The sequence below is a fragment of the Acartia tonsa genome, chromosome 7 (genome assembly GCF_053477335.1).
Source record: "Acartia tonsa isolate MP-2025a chromosome 7, ASM5347733v1, whole genome shotgun sequence".
In the NCBI taxonomy this organism is placed as follows: Eukaryota; Metazoa; Arthropoda; class Copepoda; order Calanoida; family Acartiidae; genus Acartia; species Acartia tonsa.
Window position 1 is genome coordinate 38,738,675 of NC_137266.1, and position 16,980 is coordinate 38,755,654.

Below are 16,980 nucleotides of genomic sequence, written 5' to 3' on the forward strand. Positions count from 1 at the left end.
GGCAAAAGTTTCCACATAATTTTACAAAGGGACCTTAATACTTCCCCCCCCCCCCCCCCCCCACCGTCCAATTTGTTTTCGTAGCCAGGGATCTAAAGGTATAAGACAATGGCCAATAAATTAATGTACATCCCCAATGATGATACAAAATTACCCCTTAGGTAGCGTAAGATTAGTGGTTGAAACGTTTGAACATTCAACTTAGTAAACCAACCAATCAAAATTCACTAAAGTTCCCTAAGTTATTGAGCCAACGAATAAAAAAGCAATATTATAAAATGTTGGGGAGTAGTGTAATAAACAGCCCATTGTTCTCTCTCTCTCTCTGTTTCGTACCCCATATTCTCTATTAAATATCTTTAAATCATTAACAAGGAAATTATATACAGGATGCTCTTTGGTAAAGAGAAATTTATTAAAATATCAATTGTCTATCTTGAATTGCAACTGAGAAATTCCGTTTCTTACACACGGATGAACGACAAGACAAACGGACATTTCTATTACAGATTAGATTGTCCTAAAATTAAGAATGTGTATTACATAAACGACTTAACCCTAAGTTTGAAATCTGAAAACTTTGAAAAAGCCTTTTTTGTCCTTCTAAATAACCTTTGCAATTTTCAAATTTTACTTTATAGTGGGGGAGGGGTTGAATTTAGTCTAATGTGCAAAAATAGGAATTACCCGAAATACTTTTAACATAGGAGATAAAGATCTTAACTGGTAAACAGATTAAAATGTAGAATAAGTAAAGCTAACAAGGATGACAACATTCATTACAAAATTTAAAAAAAAGCCACCATAAATAGGATATTATGAAATTTACAGCAAATAAGACACCCAATTTTAGGAGGTATTTCAGTAAATCAGTGAATATGTAATTTTGTTAAAACAAGGATCTATAAAAGCGAAGCTCTAAAAATATTTCTAATTAAAAACAAAATATAGGATTGTAATGAAGCTTTGCTACTAAAGTAGATTTTTAAAACAATTATTTATTTTGTAAAATCAAAAAGTGATTTATAATAGGTATCATAATTTTTGGTTAGTTTGTTAAAGCTTTAATATTTTGGTTAATGACTATATTTTTAACAGGTTAATATAATATTCTAAAATCACAGTTTTAAAATCAACAATTTCTATAATTAGTGCAACATTTAAAGCAAATGTTATTAAAAGCGAAGCTTTTCTATAATTAGGGTCGGTCCGTACGTCCGAGATAGATAGCTTTTATTCGTTAATTTAGGCATGTTAGAATTGTCCTATCGATTTCAAACTTTGCATGATGATTCCTGTAGTAGTTAGGTACGATTTAGAAAGCGTAGCAACTCTATAATCATTACCAGAATGTCCGTATGTCCATTTTAAACATGTTGATTTTTCTACTTTTTTAACAACAAATTTTTATGTGATCTAATTATCCGTTTGATCTGATTTTTGGTATATTGATTCCTGGGACAACAAAGAACAATAGTATAAGCCAAGCAACTCTATAATTAAGTACTAATAATGTAAGTATGTCCAAAGCATTATCCTGTATCGAGCAGTTTTTCAACAAATTTACTTACAATTTTGATTCGACTCTTTCGATACTTTTATATTCTGATTATTCAGTTCAGACACTAGACAAGTGTTAATGTCCGTTTGTCCTACCGTTTCAGTGCTTCGCTTTTATGGATGTTGTCATCCTTGTTTTTGATTGAAACGAACACTATTTTGATAATTATATGTTAACATTCAGAGTAACAGAGGACAAAAGAAGTGTTTAAGAAAAGGTTTGTTGCGTAGAGTACTTGTGGCCTTAAAGTACCATTATGGACGGACTTACAGGAATACCCTAATTATATATATACGCTACTAACAAGGATGACAATATAAAAAAGAAAGCACAACATCAATAACTATACAGTATCAGTGCTTATGAAATTGGTCAGGCTAACCAGTACATAATTTATGTGGATACTATGACATGGGAAAAGTAGTCGCCAATTTAGGTTGCTAACATGGAACTCATTTATTGGACAGTTCATTCATCAAGTAGGAGGGAGGGGATTGGGTAATGGGTGTGGAAGGGGGTGTATCGTTATTTTAGCCAGCTGCGAGATTAGCTTTATCGGAGAACATAAAAATCTGGTGTTATATCCAAGTATTAATAAATACAATGGTACATAATGGTTAAAATACATCGGTTGTTTTTGTTTTGTTGGCGCGGCTTTTCTTCACCTGTCTCGCGCATGCACAACAACATTCACAGAATCTATAAAGGATATACAGTGTTTTTTTTTCAAAGTAACAAAAGTATATCTTAATTTGACCCACTTACCATTGATAGAAGTTAATAATCAATTTTCAAAATGTCCCACGTCAATGAAGAAAATAAGATACAGATTATCAAATTCTGTCCATGGTAAGTGGGTGAAATGCGGCAATACTTTTGTTTCATTAAATAAAACACACTGTATATATGTAAAAAATCATTGATGGACAAAGGGATAAAGACAGAAGTTCAGTTACCATAAAGAAGAAAAAGAATATGCTGTATATCATAGAAATGACAAAACTACAATAATATACATATTCCGCTTTCTTACAGAGGATTTTTTGACCCCCCACCCCTTCACTTGTTCCTGTAATAAATGTCTAAGTATAGATTTATAATCCAGGTTTGGGGACAGTTTTCGTCTGCTAGCAAATAGCTTTCTGCTCATTTGTAGCGACTTGGTAGTGTTAATATTTCCATTACTATTGGCTAATATTCAAAGACACAATTAAATTTTGGTAAAAGGTTACGGGGTGGGGACCTACATTCATTTATCCCCTTCTCTCTCTATAGTTTACTTTAATGTTCAATTGAAATATTAGGTAAACTGCCAATTTTCCAGAATAATACAAAGCTTCTCTGCAAAATAAAAATGACCTGCAACACATCATGATAAAGATATAGTTGGCCAGAAAAATCCATCCAGCTACGACACAAAAAAATGCAAACTCAAACATCACCTTGTCACAAGTCTAAATATAAACAGAATTAATTGATCAAGTAAACAATATGAGAAATATAAAAAGCTAAAGTATTTTTTTAATAAAATCCTATTTCTCAATTACTCTAAAGTAAAAGTTAAAATGTAGATTATTGCTCGTCATTCGAATTTTTATTATCAATGTCAAAATAATATAGCAGCCAAGAAAATCCCAAAAACATAATTTTCCCTGGTGAAAAAGTTTAGACGCTTTGTACAGACCAATCATTAATCAACGTAAACCCCACTCAGGACTAACAAAACTGGTTTTAATCTTACAATATTTAATTTTAAATCAGCCAGTTATATTATCAAGATTTTAATTGATTGATTAAAATGCAGACAACATTTTGTCTTTAAACCCCATCTCAGTTTTGTGATAATTGTCTTAGCGGCATTCTTTGCGCTGGTGTCAAAGTCTTTAAAATTAGGCAAAATAATAAAAGTTGCATATGTTCTAGTACCCAAATCCAAGACAGTCAGAAATATTAATTTTTCATTCATTGTCCCATCCCTATATCCTTGAGACTTTGGACTGGCTTTTAATGTACTCACGTCCTCATTGGGTCTCTCCGTGATGAAGTTGACTGTTTCATATATCTGTGCAAAGAACTTGGTGCCGGCTATCAGCCAAATCAGCGCAATACAGCAGATAACAATATCAAACCTAAAATATAATTCTTTTGTAGAAATGGTAGGATGTATGTCTGCTAGTAAAAAGTAAATATCTAGGGTAAGAGAGTTGTGTAGATTGATTTAAGCGCCAAAGAACTCCCCCCTAACCTCCCTGACTTATAATCAGTGCTCGGCTGCCGCGCATCAGTTGCATGCCTAAAGACCTCATGGAAATCAACCTATTACAAATATAACAAGGATGACAACATCTATAAGTAGCGAAGCACAAAATCTATAATAAAATAGACAAACAGACAAAGTAATTTATAGAGCTGATTAACTGTTATCATAACAAAGAAGTGAAAGAGATAAATATGCAAATAAATATGCAAAAACTTAAATTCATAAAACTTTGAAAAATTAAGGTTTCTGAAAGTTTTAAAAAGAAAAGCAGCTGAAAGGCAATCAGACTACCAAAGATAGGAACCGAGAAAATCTGTTGCAAAAAGTAAAAGCGGTTAAAGAGCTGTTAGAAGAAGTCTGGCCACTATTGATGATGAATACTTAATTATGCTTCATATTGTTGGTAATGTTGACAAGAAGTTTTAGCCTTCTATCTTTTACAGGATCCGAGAAAATCAGTTTTAAAAAATAAAAGCGGCTCTAAGCTGCTTAAAAGCAGTCTGACCGCTATTGATGTTTTATACTTAATAATGCTTCATATCAATAAGATTGTTGACAAGAAGTTTCAGCCTTATCTCTTTAACAGGTGCCGACCAAATCAGTTTTGAAAAATAAAAGCGGCCAAAAAGCTGCTTAAAAGCAGTCAAACCGCTATTGATGTTTTATACATAATTATGCTCCATATTGATGGAAATGTTGACAAGAAGTTTCAGCCTTCTCTCCTTTACAGGAGACAAGAAAATCAGTTTTTAAAATTAAAAGCGGCTAAAAGTCCAACCGCTAACGATGTTTTATATTTAATTATGTTCCTTGTTGATGGGAATGTTGACAAAAAATTTCAGCCTTCTATCTTTTGTAGGAGCTGAGAAAATTACGTTTCCCCCAAAACGTTTCAGACATATATACAGACATACAGACGGACATTTCAAATTATAGAGTAGCTTCGCTACTAAAAATCAGCTAGAATCTGAAACTGACCAAAATATGGCAATACCTCATTTCAACATAATTTTTAATACACCCTTGCAGTCTTAAATTTGAGGCTTAGTTACGGCTGCCGAGCCCTTCTTCTAATTATGCATTTGCATCATTTGAACCTTTGATAATAATAGTGCATAAATATTATATAGTCCGGGATTTTGGGATTATACATTGGATGATAAATAATATTCCTTTTGTATATGGGTATATACCGTTGCTTTCACATAAAGAGCTGTTTAAGTATGTGCTGACCACCCTCTCCATTTAAAACAAAGAAATTACAAATATCGAGATATTTTATTTCTTTATCCATTAAATCTGCGTGGCCTATAACAGCGGTGCCCAAACCCTATGAAGCTATCGAGTACCCAATATAACCTAACCTAACCTGACCTAAAATAATGGGAGACAGAAAAACTAACCCCTCCTCCTTATTTTCGATTTTATTTTATTTAAAAATAAAGGATAGAGGGTAGTAGGGTTATCAGTGCTACCCCGGGTTATTTTTTGCCTTTGTCAGCTAGTAAGTATTTAGGGGAAGAAAGGGATGTAGACTAATTTAATCATCATTGTTCCTTCCCTGATCCCCTGATCAATAGTACATTTACTAAGATTTTGGATTATTTTAATTATTATAAATTACAATAATGATTTGTGATAGACTAATACAAGATACTATTAATCTTATTAACAAAGTTATAATCTCTATAAAGTCCAGAGTTCCACATTATATGATTAGAATATCTGCAATTGCTTATAATTCAAGCTTTTATATTGAACAGCCTTGGCCCATAGTTAGCTTAATAGACAGCTTTAGCTGGTTGTTTGTTGGGTATCTAAATTTCTTTTGTCCATCAATTATTAGTTATCGATTTCAAACTTTGATGATTCCTGTATAGTTAGGAAGCGTAGCAACTCTGTAATCATTACCAGAATGTCCGTTCGAAAAGGTTTATTTATAAAGATTATATATAATTATCCGATTGATCTGATCTTTGGAATACTGATTCCTAGAACAACAAACTACAATGTTATAAGCAAAATATCTCTATATCCAAGACCTAAAAATGTAAGTATGTCCTTAAACTTTATCCTGTATTTGTACAGTTTTTCATCAAATTTTCTTTAAAAATTTACTTCGAATTTTATAAAATTATATTGTGATTATTTAGTTCTGACATTCTACATGTGTTTATGTTCGATTGTCCCAACGGTTTTACAGCTTTTATGGGTGTTGTCATCGTTATTTTTTTGGTTTTGAAATACTACATTATAGCAATAATCAAAAGAATATAGGACAATGTAATCTTATCCTATTATATAAAATAGTAGGTTTTTTTTTGTCTGTAGCTTAAGATTTTTATAACTACTGAACCAAATGAGTTCTCCATTTTATGGAAGCTTCTTATATTTCCTTTGATGGTTTTAGGCTATTTATTTCTTATATCTAAGTTAGGTTATAGGCTATTTTCTACTTTCCTTACACCTTTGAATACATAGCTCCTAGATGCTAGGAGCGCAGCTGCTAGTATTTTATACTTTAGATGAATAGTAATCTATACTAAATACTCTTTTTGTTTTCCATATGCAGAAAGATAGGACAGATAAAAATCAGTGATAATTATTAATATAAGGTAAAATGGTGTTCACGCATTTTAACAAATTCAAGTAACATATGATAATAGTATATAATAATATATGTTGGGATAACGTGGTTTTAATTCCTTTATCATTCCGAAATAAAATAGTAAACTTGTAAATGATAAAAAATGTTAAAATTTTTGGTGCCGTTTTAGATGGATATTTGTGTGTATACCTTTTTGGTTAGAGAGTTTTGCGTCCGTAGAGACTGTAGAGTGTAGACTGCGTTAAACTATCGACCAAATAAGACATACACACAAATAAACTAACGTTTAAAAGATTTTGTTTGCAGACATGAATGTACATAATACATATATGCATATGCTTTTCTCATGAATACAGGGATAGCACAATGGAAATAAATTAATCATCCCTTCGATTCTTAGTTGCTTGTAATTCACCTGAACAAGGTTTGGGGGGGGGGGGTGTCTTAACTTCCGTCATTAGCATATTCCTCCCTGGCTTTCTAGATGTTTATAGTACGTCAGATTCGAATGTCTACCTTTAACCCCTATCAATAATTAGCAAATAAATATATTATTTCTTGGATGTTGCACCAGATTTTCATGTACTCTGATGAAAGTGATGCTCGCGACTGGCTAAAATAACAATACAATCCATTTTTCCACCCGCTTACTTCCTACTAGATAAATTAACTGACCAATACATGAAGTCCATATTAGCAACTGAATTGACGACAAATTTTCCCCTGCCAATATATCCACATGTATTCTTTATCCATTAATTAGAGATATTGAGTGTGAACAACTACATACAATAGTAGCGATGCTGATTTTAAGAATGAGTTTAACATTAGGCCATATGTAAAGAGATATAGAAAGGTTAGAGAAAGGAACAGAAAGAAAATAAAGAAAGAAAAAAAGGAAAGAAAAAAAGATAGAAAGGCAAAAAAGATAAAGATCGGGAGAAAGAAAGAAAGAAAAAGTTAAATAGAGGTAAAAGAAAAAGAAAGAAAGAGAAAGAAAGAGATAGAAAGAAAAAGAAAGAAAGAGAAAGAAAGAGATAGAAAGAAAAAGAAAGAAAGAGAAAGAAAGAAGGAGAGAGAAAGAAAAAGAAAGGAAGAGAAAGGAAGAGAGAGAGAAAGAAAGAGAAAGAAAGAAAAAGAAAAAAAAAGAAAGAGAGAAAGAAAAAGAGAAAGAAAGAGAAGGAAAGTGAAAGAAAGAGAAAGAAAAAGAGAAAGAAAGAAAGAGAAAGAAAGAAAAAATAAGGAAGAGAAAGAAAGAGAAAGAAAGAGAGAAAGAAAGAGAGAGAAAGAAAGAAAAAGAAAGGAAGAGAAAGAAAGAAAAAGAAACAAAGAGAAAGAAAGAAAAAGAAAGAAAGAGAAAGAAAGAAAAAGAATAAAAGAGAAAGAAAGAAAGAAAAAGAAAGAAAGAAAGAAAAAGAAAGGAAGAGAAAGAAAGAAAAAGAAACAAAGAGAAAGAAAGAAAAAGAAAGAAAGAGAAAGAAAGAAAAAGAATAAAAGAGAAAGAAAGAAAGAAAAAGAAAGAAAGAAAGAAAAAGAAAGAAAAATTAGGAAAAAGAAGGAGAAAGAAAGAGAAAGTAAAAGAAAGGAAGTGAAAAAAAGAAATAGCTTTTTTTCCCATTATGCAAAAAGCATTTTGGTTTGTGATAATACTTACAAGGCAACACAGGAAATAGAACAGAGCTCACAAGTCAATCCCATTTCATCTGGATTCTTATGCTTGCACGGGAAGCCTTTCTGAAATGTTAAAACACTAGTTGCTTCGAGCCTAGCCTCTAGAGGAGGGCATTGAGGTTTGTTAAGTAGCCTAAAACCACCTAGTAGTTTTGGCGTCAATTTGTCTTTAACTTTTTAAAGGTCATATTAAAAAATAACACAATATCCTACAGCATACATAAGTCATTTTTTGTTGTCTGAAGCTAAAGATCTCGAAAACTGTTGGTCTGAACTGATTCTACTTTTCAGGAGAGCTTTTGGTCTTTGGTGGTTTTAGGCTATTTTCATGACCCCATTCGCCTTCCCCTAGAGTATAGGGACTAGGCAAATATATATCAATTAAATATATTAGTTAGAGTTATCAATAAACAAATGCTTACCATTGTAAGACCAAGTCTAATTGTGGATAAAATAAATAGGATGATTCCACCAATGATTGTAAACCACGGCAGCATTATTTCACCTGGGCAACCTAACAATAAAGAAAATTAGTTCCCCCGCAGGGTTAGGTTCTAAGGTTTTAAAATGACAGGATGATTCCATCAATGATTGTAAACCAAGGCAGCATTATTTCACCTGGGCAACCTAACAATAAAAAAAATTATTTCCCCGCAGGGTTAGGTTCTAAGGTTTTAAAATGACAGGATGATTCCATCAATGATTGTAATCTCAGGCAACCTTGCAATATAGAAAATTAGTTCCTCCGCAGGTTAGGCTCTAAGGTTTTAAAATAACAGGAAGATTCCATCAATGATTGTAAACCCAGGCAAACCAACAATATGGAAAATAAGTTCCTCCGTAGGGTTAGGCTCTAAGGTTTTAAATTGAGAAAATGATTCCAACATTAATTATTAACTAAGAGAGCATTACTTTACCTAGGCAACCTAAAGTTTCACCAATTATTAAATCGTTTTATGCTTTCAATAGTGACTTTAATTATGCATAAAACGACGTCGTTTCTTTAAAATTACATGTCTCATTGTGAAGATTTTTTTGAGGGTTATAGTCTACCCCAACTTCAAGAAAAGAACTCTTTGTAATTACTGGTAGCAAATGAAAATAATGCTTGTTTCTATGCTGTAGGAAGAAGTTTCCCTAAAACCGCCTATTAGAGCTAAGAAACTCCTCCCAAACTATTTTGATAATAAATGAATATGAAAGGGGGGGGGGGTGGGTCGTGAGTTAGTGTTTTACTGTATGTTAGGTTATATGGCCACCAGGTAGCCTCGCAGGATTAGGGTACTGCATGTTAAGGTCCCCGCCCCGCAGGGTTTTCCATTGTCTCTTGTACTCTATAAATTCTACTAGCGGCTGAGCTCCTAGCATCTAGGAAAGTAGAATAATAGCATAAAACCAAACTTATTATAAGAATTAAATAGCCTAAAACCAAACTTAGGAATAAGAATTAAATAGCCTAAAACCATCCAGGACCCAATAAGAAACTTCAACAAAATGGAAAATTTAATCTGTACAGTAGTTATCGAAATCTTAAGCTACAGACAAAAAAACCTTACTACTTTATATAAGAGGATAAGTAAAATAAACGGGGGGGGGGGATTAATTTATCTGTCATTGTCGTATTCATGTATTTACCTGAGTTGTAAAGACTCTGGTGCAAAGGAGCTGTGTGTATACACATTATTGTCCTATTTCTGTATTTACCTGAGTTGTAAAGACTCTGGTGCAAAGGAACTGTGTGTATACACATTATTGTCCTATTTCTGTATTTACCTGAGTTGTAAAGACTCTGGTGCAAAGGAGCTGTGTGTATACACTTTATTGTCCTATTTCTGTATTTACCTGTGTTGTAAAGACTCTGGTGCAAAGGAACTGTGTGTATACACATTATTGTCCTATTTCTGTATTTACCTGAGTTGTAAAGACTCTGGTGCAAAGGAACTGTGTGTATACACATTATTGTCCTATTTCTGTATTTACCTGTGTTGTAAAGACTCTGGTGCAAAGGAACTGTGTGTATACACTTTATTGTCCTATTTCTGTATTTACCTGAGTTGTAAAGACTCTGGTGCAAAGGAGCTGTGTGTATACACATTATTGTCCTATTTCTGTATTTACCTGAGTTGTAAAGACTCTGGTGCAAAGGAGCTGTGTGTATACACATTATTGTCCTATTTCTGTATTTACCTGAGTTGTAAAGACTCTGGTGCAAAGGAACTGTGTGTATACACATTATTGTCCTATTTCTGTATTTACCTGAGTTGTAAAGACTCTGGTGCAAAGGAGCTGTGTGTATACACTTTATTGTCCTATTTCTGTATTTACCTGAGTTGTAAAGACTCTGGTGCAAAGGAGCTGTGTGTATACACATTATTGTCCTATTTCTGTATTTACCTGAGTTGTAAAGACTCTGGTGCAAAGGAACTGTGTGTATACACATTATTGTCCTATTTCTGTATTTACCTGAGTTGTAAAGACTCTGGTGCAAAGGAGCTGTGTGTATACACTTTATTGTCCTATTTCTGTATTTACCTGAGTTGTAAAGACTCTGGTGCAAAGGAGCTGTGTGTATACACATTATTGTCCTATTTCTGTATTTACCTGTGTTGTAAAGACTCTGGTGCAAAGGAACTGTGTGTATACACATTATTGTCCTATTTCTGTATTTACCTGTGTTGTAAAGACTCTGGTGCAAAGGAGCTGTGTGTATACACATTATTGTCCTATTTCTGTATTTACCTGAGTTGTAAAGACTCTGGTGCAAAGGAGCTGTGTGTATACACATTATTGTCCTATTTCTGTATTTACCTGTGTTGTAAAGACTCTGGTGCAAAGGAACTGTGTGTATACACATTATTGTCCTATTTCTGTATTTACCTGTGTTGTAAAGACTCTGGTGCAAAGGAGCTGTGTGTATACACTTTATTGTCCTATTTCTGTATTTACCTGTGTTGTAAAGACTCTGGTGCAAAGGAACTGTGTGTATACACTTTATTGTCCTATTTCTGTATTTACCTGTGTTGTAAAGACTCTGGTGCAAAGGAGCTGTGTGTATACACATTATTGTCCTATTTCTGTATTTACCTGAGTTGTAAAGACTCTGGTGCAAAGGAGCTGTGTGTATACACATTATTGTCCTATTTCTGTATTTACCTGTGTTGTAAAGACTCTGGTGCAAAGGAACTGTGTGTATACACATTATTGTCCTATTTCTGTATTTACCTGAGTTGTAAAGACTCTGGTGCAAAGGAGCTGTGTGTATACACATTATTGTCCTATTTCTGTATTTACCTGAGTTGTAAAGACTCTGGTGCAAAGGAGCTGTGTGTATACACATTATTGTCCTATTTCTGTATTTACCTGAGTTGTAAAGACTCTGGTGCAAAGGAGCTGTGTGTATACACATTATTGTCCTATTTCTGTATTTACCTGAGTTGTAAAGACTCTGGTGCAAAGGAGCTGTGTGTATACACATTATTGTCCTATTTCTGTATTTACCTGTGTTGTAAAGACTCTGGTGCAAAGGAACTGTGTGTATACACATTATTGTCCTATTTCTGTATTTACCTGTGTTGTAAAGACTCTGGTGCAAAGGAGCTGTGTGTATACACATTATTGTCCTATTTCTGTATTTACCTGTGTTGTAAAGACTCTGGTGCAAAGGAACTGTGTGTATACACATTATTGTCCTATTTCTGTATTTACCTGTGTTGTAAAGACTCTGGTGCAAAGGAGCTGTGTGTATACACATTATTGTCCTATTTCTGTATTTACCTGAGTTGTAAAGACTCTGGTGCAAAGGAGCTGTGTGTATACACATTATTGTCCTATTTCTGTATTTACCTGAGTTGTAAAGACTCTGGTGCAAAGGAGCGGCGTATACACTTCCTAAATCATATATTAGTATTCATTATGAAACAAGGATGACAACATCCATAAAAGCGAAGCTCTGAAACGGTAGGACAAACGGACATTAACACTTGTATAATGTCAGAACTAAATAATCAGAATGCGAATGCATAAGAGTCAAAGCAAAATTGTAAATAAATTTGTTGAAAAACTGCTTGATACAGGACAATGATTATGGACATACTTACATTTTTAGGACTTGATTATAAAGTTGCTTCGCTTATAATATTGTACTTTGTTGTCCCAGGAATCAGTATACCAAAAATCAGACCAATCAGATAATTAGGTCACATACACATTTGTTGTTAAAAATCAACATGTTTAAAATGGACGTACGGACATTCTGGTAATGATTATAGAGTTGCTACGCTTTCTAACTCGTACCTAACTACTACAGGAATCACCATGCAAAATTTGAAATCGATAGGACAATTCTAACATGCCTAAATTAATGAAAAAAACTATTAAAAAAAGTAAAAAAATCAACATGTTTAAAATGGACGTACGGACATTTTGATGATGATTATAGAGTTGCTACGCTTTCTAAATCGTACCTAACTATTAAAGGAATCACCATGCAAAATTTGAAATCGATAGGAAAATTCTAACATGCCTAAATTAACGAAAAAAGCTATTCGTATGGACGGACGGACGGACCTACCCTAATTATAGAAAAGCTTCGCTTTTTAAAAACGGAGCTCAACAAATTATATGGCCATGGAAACGAACCATGATAAATATAACACATTTAATATTCAACATCTTTTCGAAGTCCCTGTGGAAATTTTGTAAATATATTTCCCAAAAATACATGAATAATGAATGATTGATAAGGACATACCAACATTTAAAGACTTATTTATAAAGATGCTTCACTTATAATATTATATCTAATCGTGATGTGAATCAATATTCCAAAAAACAACGAAAAAACAAACAAAAACATTATGTTTAAATTGTTGTCATACCCACAAATCAACATAAAATCAAAATCATAGACAGAAATGAGAAAGACTAAACTACAAAACTTTTGTGTCACTTTTGAGGAAGACGATTCATATGACGTCATATAAAGGGAAAAGAAAAAGGGAAGGGGAAAAGAAAATCTCTCCAAAAGAGATGGGAGAAAAGGGAATCGTCTTCCTCAAAGTGACACAAACGTTATGTAGTTTAGTCTTTCTCGAAAGACATGCCAGCCAAATGCAAAATATATAGAGTATTTGCGCTTCTAAAATTAAATCTTACCTATGATAATCATAATAAATGAAAACAGTAAACAGATGATGTTTATAACTGAAACAAAATTAATGAAAATAGAAAAAATTATTATCAGCTATGCAAATTTACACAGGGATCTAAAGGGATAAGACAATGGCCGATAAATTGATATATATACCCAATGATGTTACACATAAATAAACCTTCTGTAAATTCAAATATTGGTTGTAACGTTTGGACACTGAACTTTTTTAACCAACCAATCAAAATTCGATGAAAGTCACAAACTCAATCAATAAGAAAAAGTTATTATACAACTTTGGGGACTAGTGTAATGAACAGCCCATTGTCCTTCCTCTCATTCTCTGAAATTTACACGTTTATTTGTCTATCTATAAGTGTGTAACGGTCTATAAATGCTGTAGTAATTACTTTTGTCTGAAGCTAAAGATCTCAGAAAAGGTGAAACGAGTTTGTTATATTTTTGGGAAGCATTTTAAATGCTTGAGTTGGTTTTAAGCTTTTTTCCGCTAGAGGTAGGAGCAAAGTAAAATATAAGAATTTAAAAGTAAGTTCTGTGCTTTAATTTATAAAACATCATGATGGAAGTCTCACTAGAATTTTACATAATAGTCAATGATTTATATATTTAATTTAAATAAATATGATGTAATAGTGTCTATCAATGAAATGATGAAATTGGATCAACTGCCGTTCATGGTAAAATATTTAAAAAATCTATGAATTTTGGAAATTTTCATTATCAGAAATATTTTACCATAAACTGCAGTTGATCCATGAAATTAAATACATATGTATGAAAATAATAGTTGAGAAAAAAATCACTAAAGAAAGATGTAAATGGGTGATTAAAACTCCCCCTTCCCACCCGACTAAATGTTAAAATTTTTTGGAAATATGTTATATTTTACCTCATAACCCAAACTAATTTCACCAGGGCGCCTCAGCCGCGCAAAAGCCTCATATTTAAACCCAATTGTGTGTGCAAAAATAAAATTTCGAAAAGATGGATTGACTGTTTAGGAACAGGTTTATACATCCAGCTGAATTTTAAAGTTGTAATATGAGATTTCACTATGGCTTAGAAGCGGCTGCCAAGCCCTGGATTTTACCCAAACGTGCCATTAGTAAGTGTTTTATTATTCCCCCATTGATATTTTCTACCCCCCTTCCTTCCCAAATAACAAAATGGACGTCCTTTCTCTGACCCCATCTTTAGATGGGGTACTAGAGGCTAGAGGCGAAGCAACAAGTAATGTATTCTGAATTAGGTAATAAAAAAATAATTAACTTAGGAAAGAGATGATTCAAATATGTAATTTACCTAAAATAAATGCGCTACAAATCTTTGATTTTGTAGAAAGTTCTTCATAATTATCTGCTTCATCTGAATATCCTAAAATCAAAATATTTACTAACAGTTTATTCTATAAGAAAAGTTAAACCTTGGACGAGAATGTCTTTTAATATATATTTTTTCCTGTAGTATTTTTTTTAGATAACTAACTTATTTCTTTTGTTTGAAGAATAGCATTGGTATGTTATAGTAATATATATTACAATGTCCACATTCATTTTAAATACAATTTAAAACATACATTAGTGTAATTTTGTCAACTAACCCTTTTTTAATAAAAACCTTAACTTAGTTTATAGTTTTTTTTAGCGTATGGAAAATTTTAACACTTTCTTAAACCAAAAACGGGGAGGGGGGGGGCGTGTATTCAAACAACAAGAGGTGTATTTTTAGTGGTGACTTTTTTGCCTTAACAAAACACTTTGCTGTATTAGGGGGGTGTGGTGGACTCTTGTTAGGATATCACATATGAGATTGAGTTATTAAAACCAGTTCTCGGCCATACTGAAAAATCTTGTATAGCACCATATTAGAAATAATTATCCAAGAATGAAAAAAAGAACATAAAATAAATAACAGTTCTATCTTATAATTTTTTATTATATATCCTCGGAAAGTTGTCTCTAATACAATGCAATAGATAACTATCACAAGTAAAAATGTTTGAGTCATTTGCTTTTTTAAATTCCTTACCTATTCTCCAAGTGGTTTCTGTAATATAGCTAGGAGGATCTGAATATAATATTGACATCTTTATCCTATTATATAAAGTAGTAAGCGTTTTTTAGTTTGTCCCGAAGGATCTCGCTAACCGCCGAACCGATATTATTCTCCTTTACAGTGGAGCTGCTCATAGGTCCTGGGAAGGTTTTAAACTATTTTTGGGGAGGGTGTCTTGAACTCCCCACCACCCCCCCCCTAAAAAATATTTTTTACTCTTTTGAAACTCAAATTTAAAATTGGATTAGGTCGACTTTTTCCCCTCCTACCTTAGAGGCTTCTAGGGGGCGTAGCCGCTAGTCTGTAAATATAGTAAAGCAATGTAAAATCAATAACTTCTGTAGACATACATATAATGTTTCTATTAGATTTCTACATGCATTTTTAAGTCAGGAATATAACCTAACCTAACCTAACCCAGCCTGAAGTAAAAAATAATTAAATAAAAACCTTGCCCTGACCTTATTTTCAATTTATTTTATGTAATGCTGGTAGGAGGGGATTTGTGCTTAACTAGGCACTTTGAGTGAAACCGCCGTATACGGAATTATATCTCACAAAATTAAGAGGAGCATGTATAATTCTGTATTATTTCATAACTTTATAGTATATTAATAACAACAAAAATAGAATAAATAAAAAACACATAGTATAAATTGGTATCTATTAACTAATGATGTTCTGAATATTATCACATGATTGTAGGCTTGTCAATGTTGCATCTTATAGTATAATAACAACAACAAAAAGAGAATAAAAAATAAAGTAATATTATTAATGGATATCTATTAACTAATGAAGTTCTGAATACTATCACATGATTGTAGGCTTGTCAATGTTGCCTGCAATGTTGCATCTTACAACCAACTGTTTAAAAGATGCACTAATAGTTTAGTGTTTCTCTAAAACCAATAAATTTTTGAGTATTAATTCTTTTTCTCGTATTTATTCGAATCCGGTGGACAGGAACCGGTTCTCATCAATACGAAAAAACTATGTCTGGCATCGTATTATATCCAGTTTTCTACGAATATAGAAATGTACAATCATAAAATTAAAACCAGTTTTTTTAGCCGGTGCCTCCGGCACCTCGGGGCTAAAAAAACTAGTTTTAATCTTATAATTGTACATTCTATATCCGCGGAAAGCCGTTTATAATACGATACGAGAAATAACTAATAAAGATTAAACTTTTAAAATAGCGATGATACCCTTACAATTCTTATATGTTAGTCAATGTGTCATTATTTTGTCGACCTAGATCTCGGAAATAGTAAGAATGATTTACTTCAGCTTTTCATATAAACTTTATAATAATAAGGAGATTTTTGCCTTTTTTCGAGGATATAGTTTTTTTGCCTTAAAATGGTTAGGCAAATCATCATTTTTTTTACCACCAAAAGGAATCGCTTTACAATGCCTTTACAAAAATTACGTTATACCATACAAATGACCAATGATAGGCCAGTAAACATAAGCATTACCAAAAGTTCATTTTTATTTTGGTGTTTTATATGAACATATTTTACTATCATTATTCATCATTTTTATATAAATGTGCATTAAAAAAGATTAACAATTATAAATCATAATTTAAGATAATCCAATTGTCACCAATTATATCATACCATGATTTAGCACCTTGGATTAACTAT

At 32.5% G+C, this 16,980-nt stretch overlaps 1 protein-coding gene across 1 annotated transcript; it reads right to left on the reverse strand.

Annotated features, from left to right (window-relative positions):
• Window positions 1-1,795: 1,795 nt before the first annotated feature.
• LOC145323721 (uncharacterized) lies at window positions 1,796-15,392 on the reverse strand. The gene is made up of 9 exons (XM_080166203.1): window positions 15,299-15,392; window positions 14,573-14,644; window positions 13,255-13,302; window positions 11,944-11,988; window positions 8,523-8,614; window positions 8,084-8,163; window positions 3,579-3,690; window positions 2,921-3,015; window positions 1,796-2,260 (listed from the first exon to the last, which is right to left on the reverse strand). Exons 1-9 carry the CDS (start codon window positions 15,354-15,356, stop codon window positions 2,179-2,181), a joined length of 684 nt encoding a protein of 227 aa, XP_080022329.1. The 5' UTR covers window positions 15,357-15,392; the 3' UTR covers window positions 1,796-2,178.
• Window positions 15,393-16,980: the final 1,588 nt, after the last annotated feature.

Coding starts and splice junctions, on each gene's coding strand:
- LOC145323721 (XM_080166203.1), bottom strand. CDS start 15,356: ATGTCAATATTATATTCAGATCCTCCTAGCTATATTACAGAAACCACT. Junction 14,645..15,298: donor AGAAACCACTTGGAGAATAG/GTAAGGAATTTA, acceptor TTTTGATTTTAG/GATATTCAGATGAAGCAGAT. Junction 2,261..2,920: donor TTTATCATGATGTGTTGCAG/GTCATTTTTATT, acceptor TATCCTTTATAG/ATTCTGTGAATGTTGTTGTG.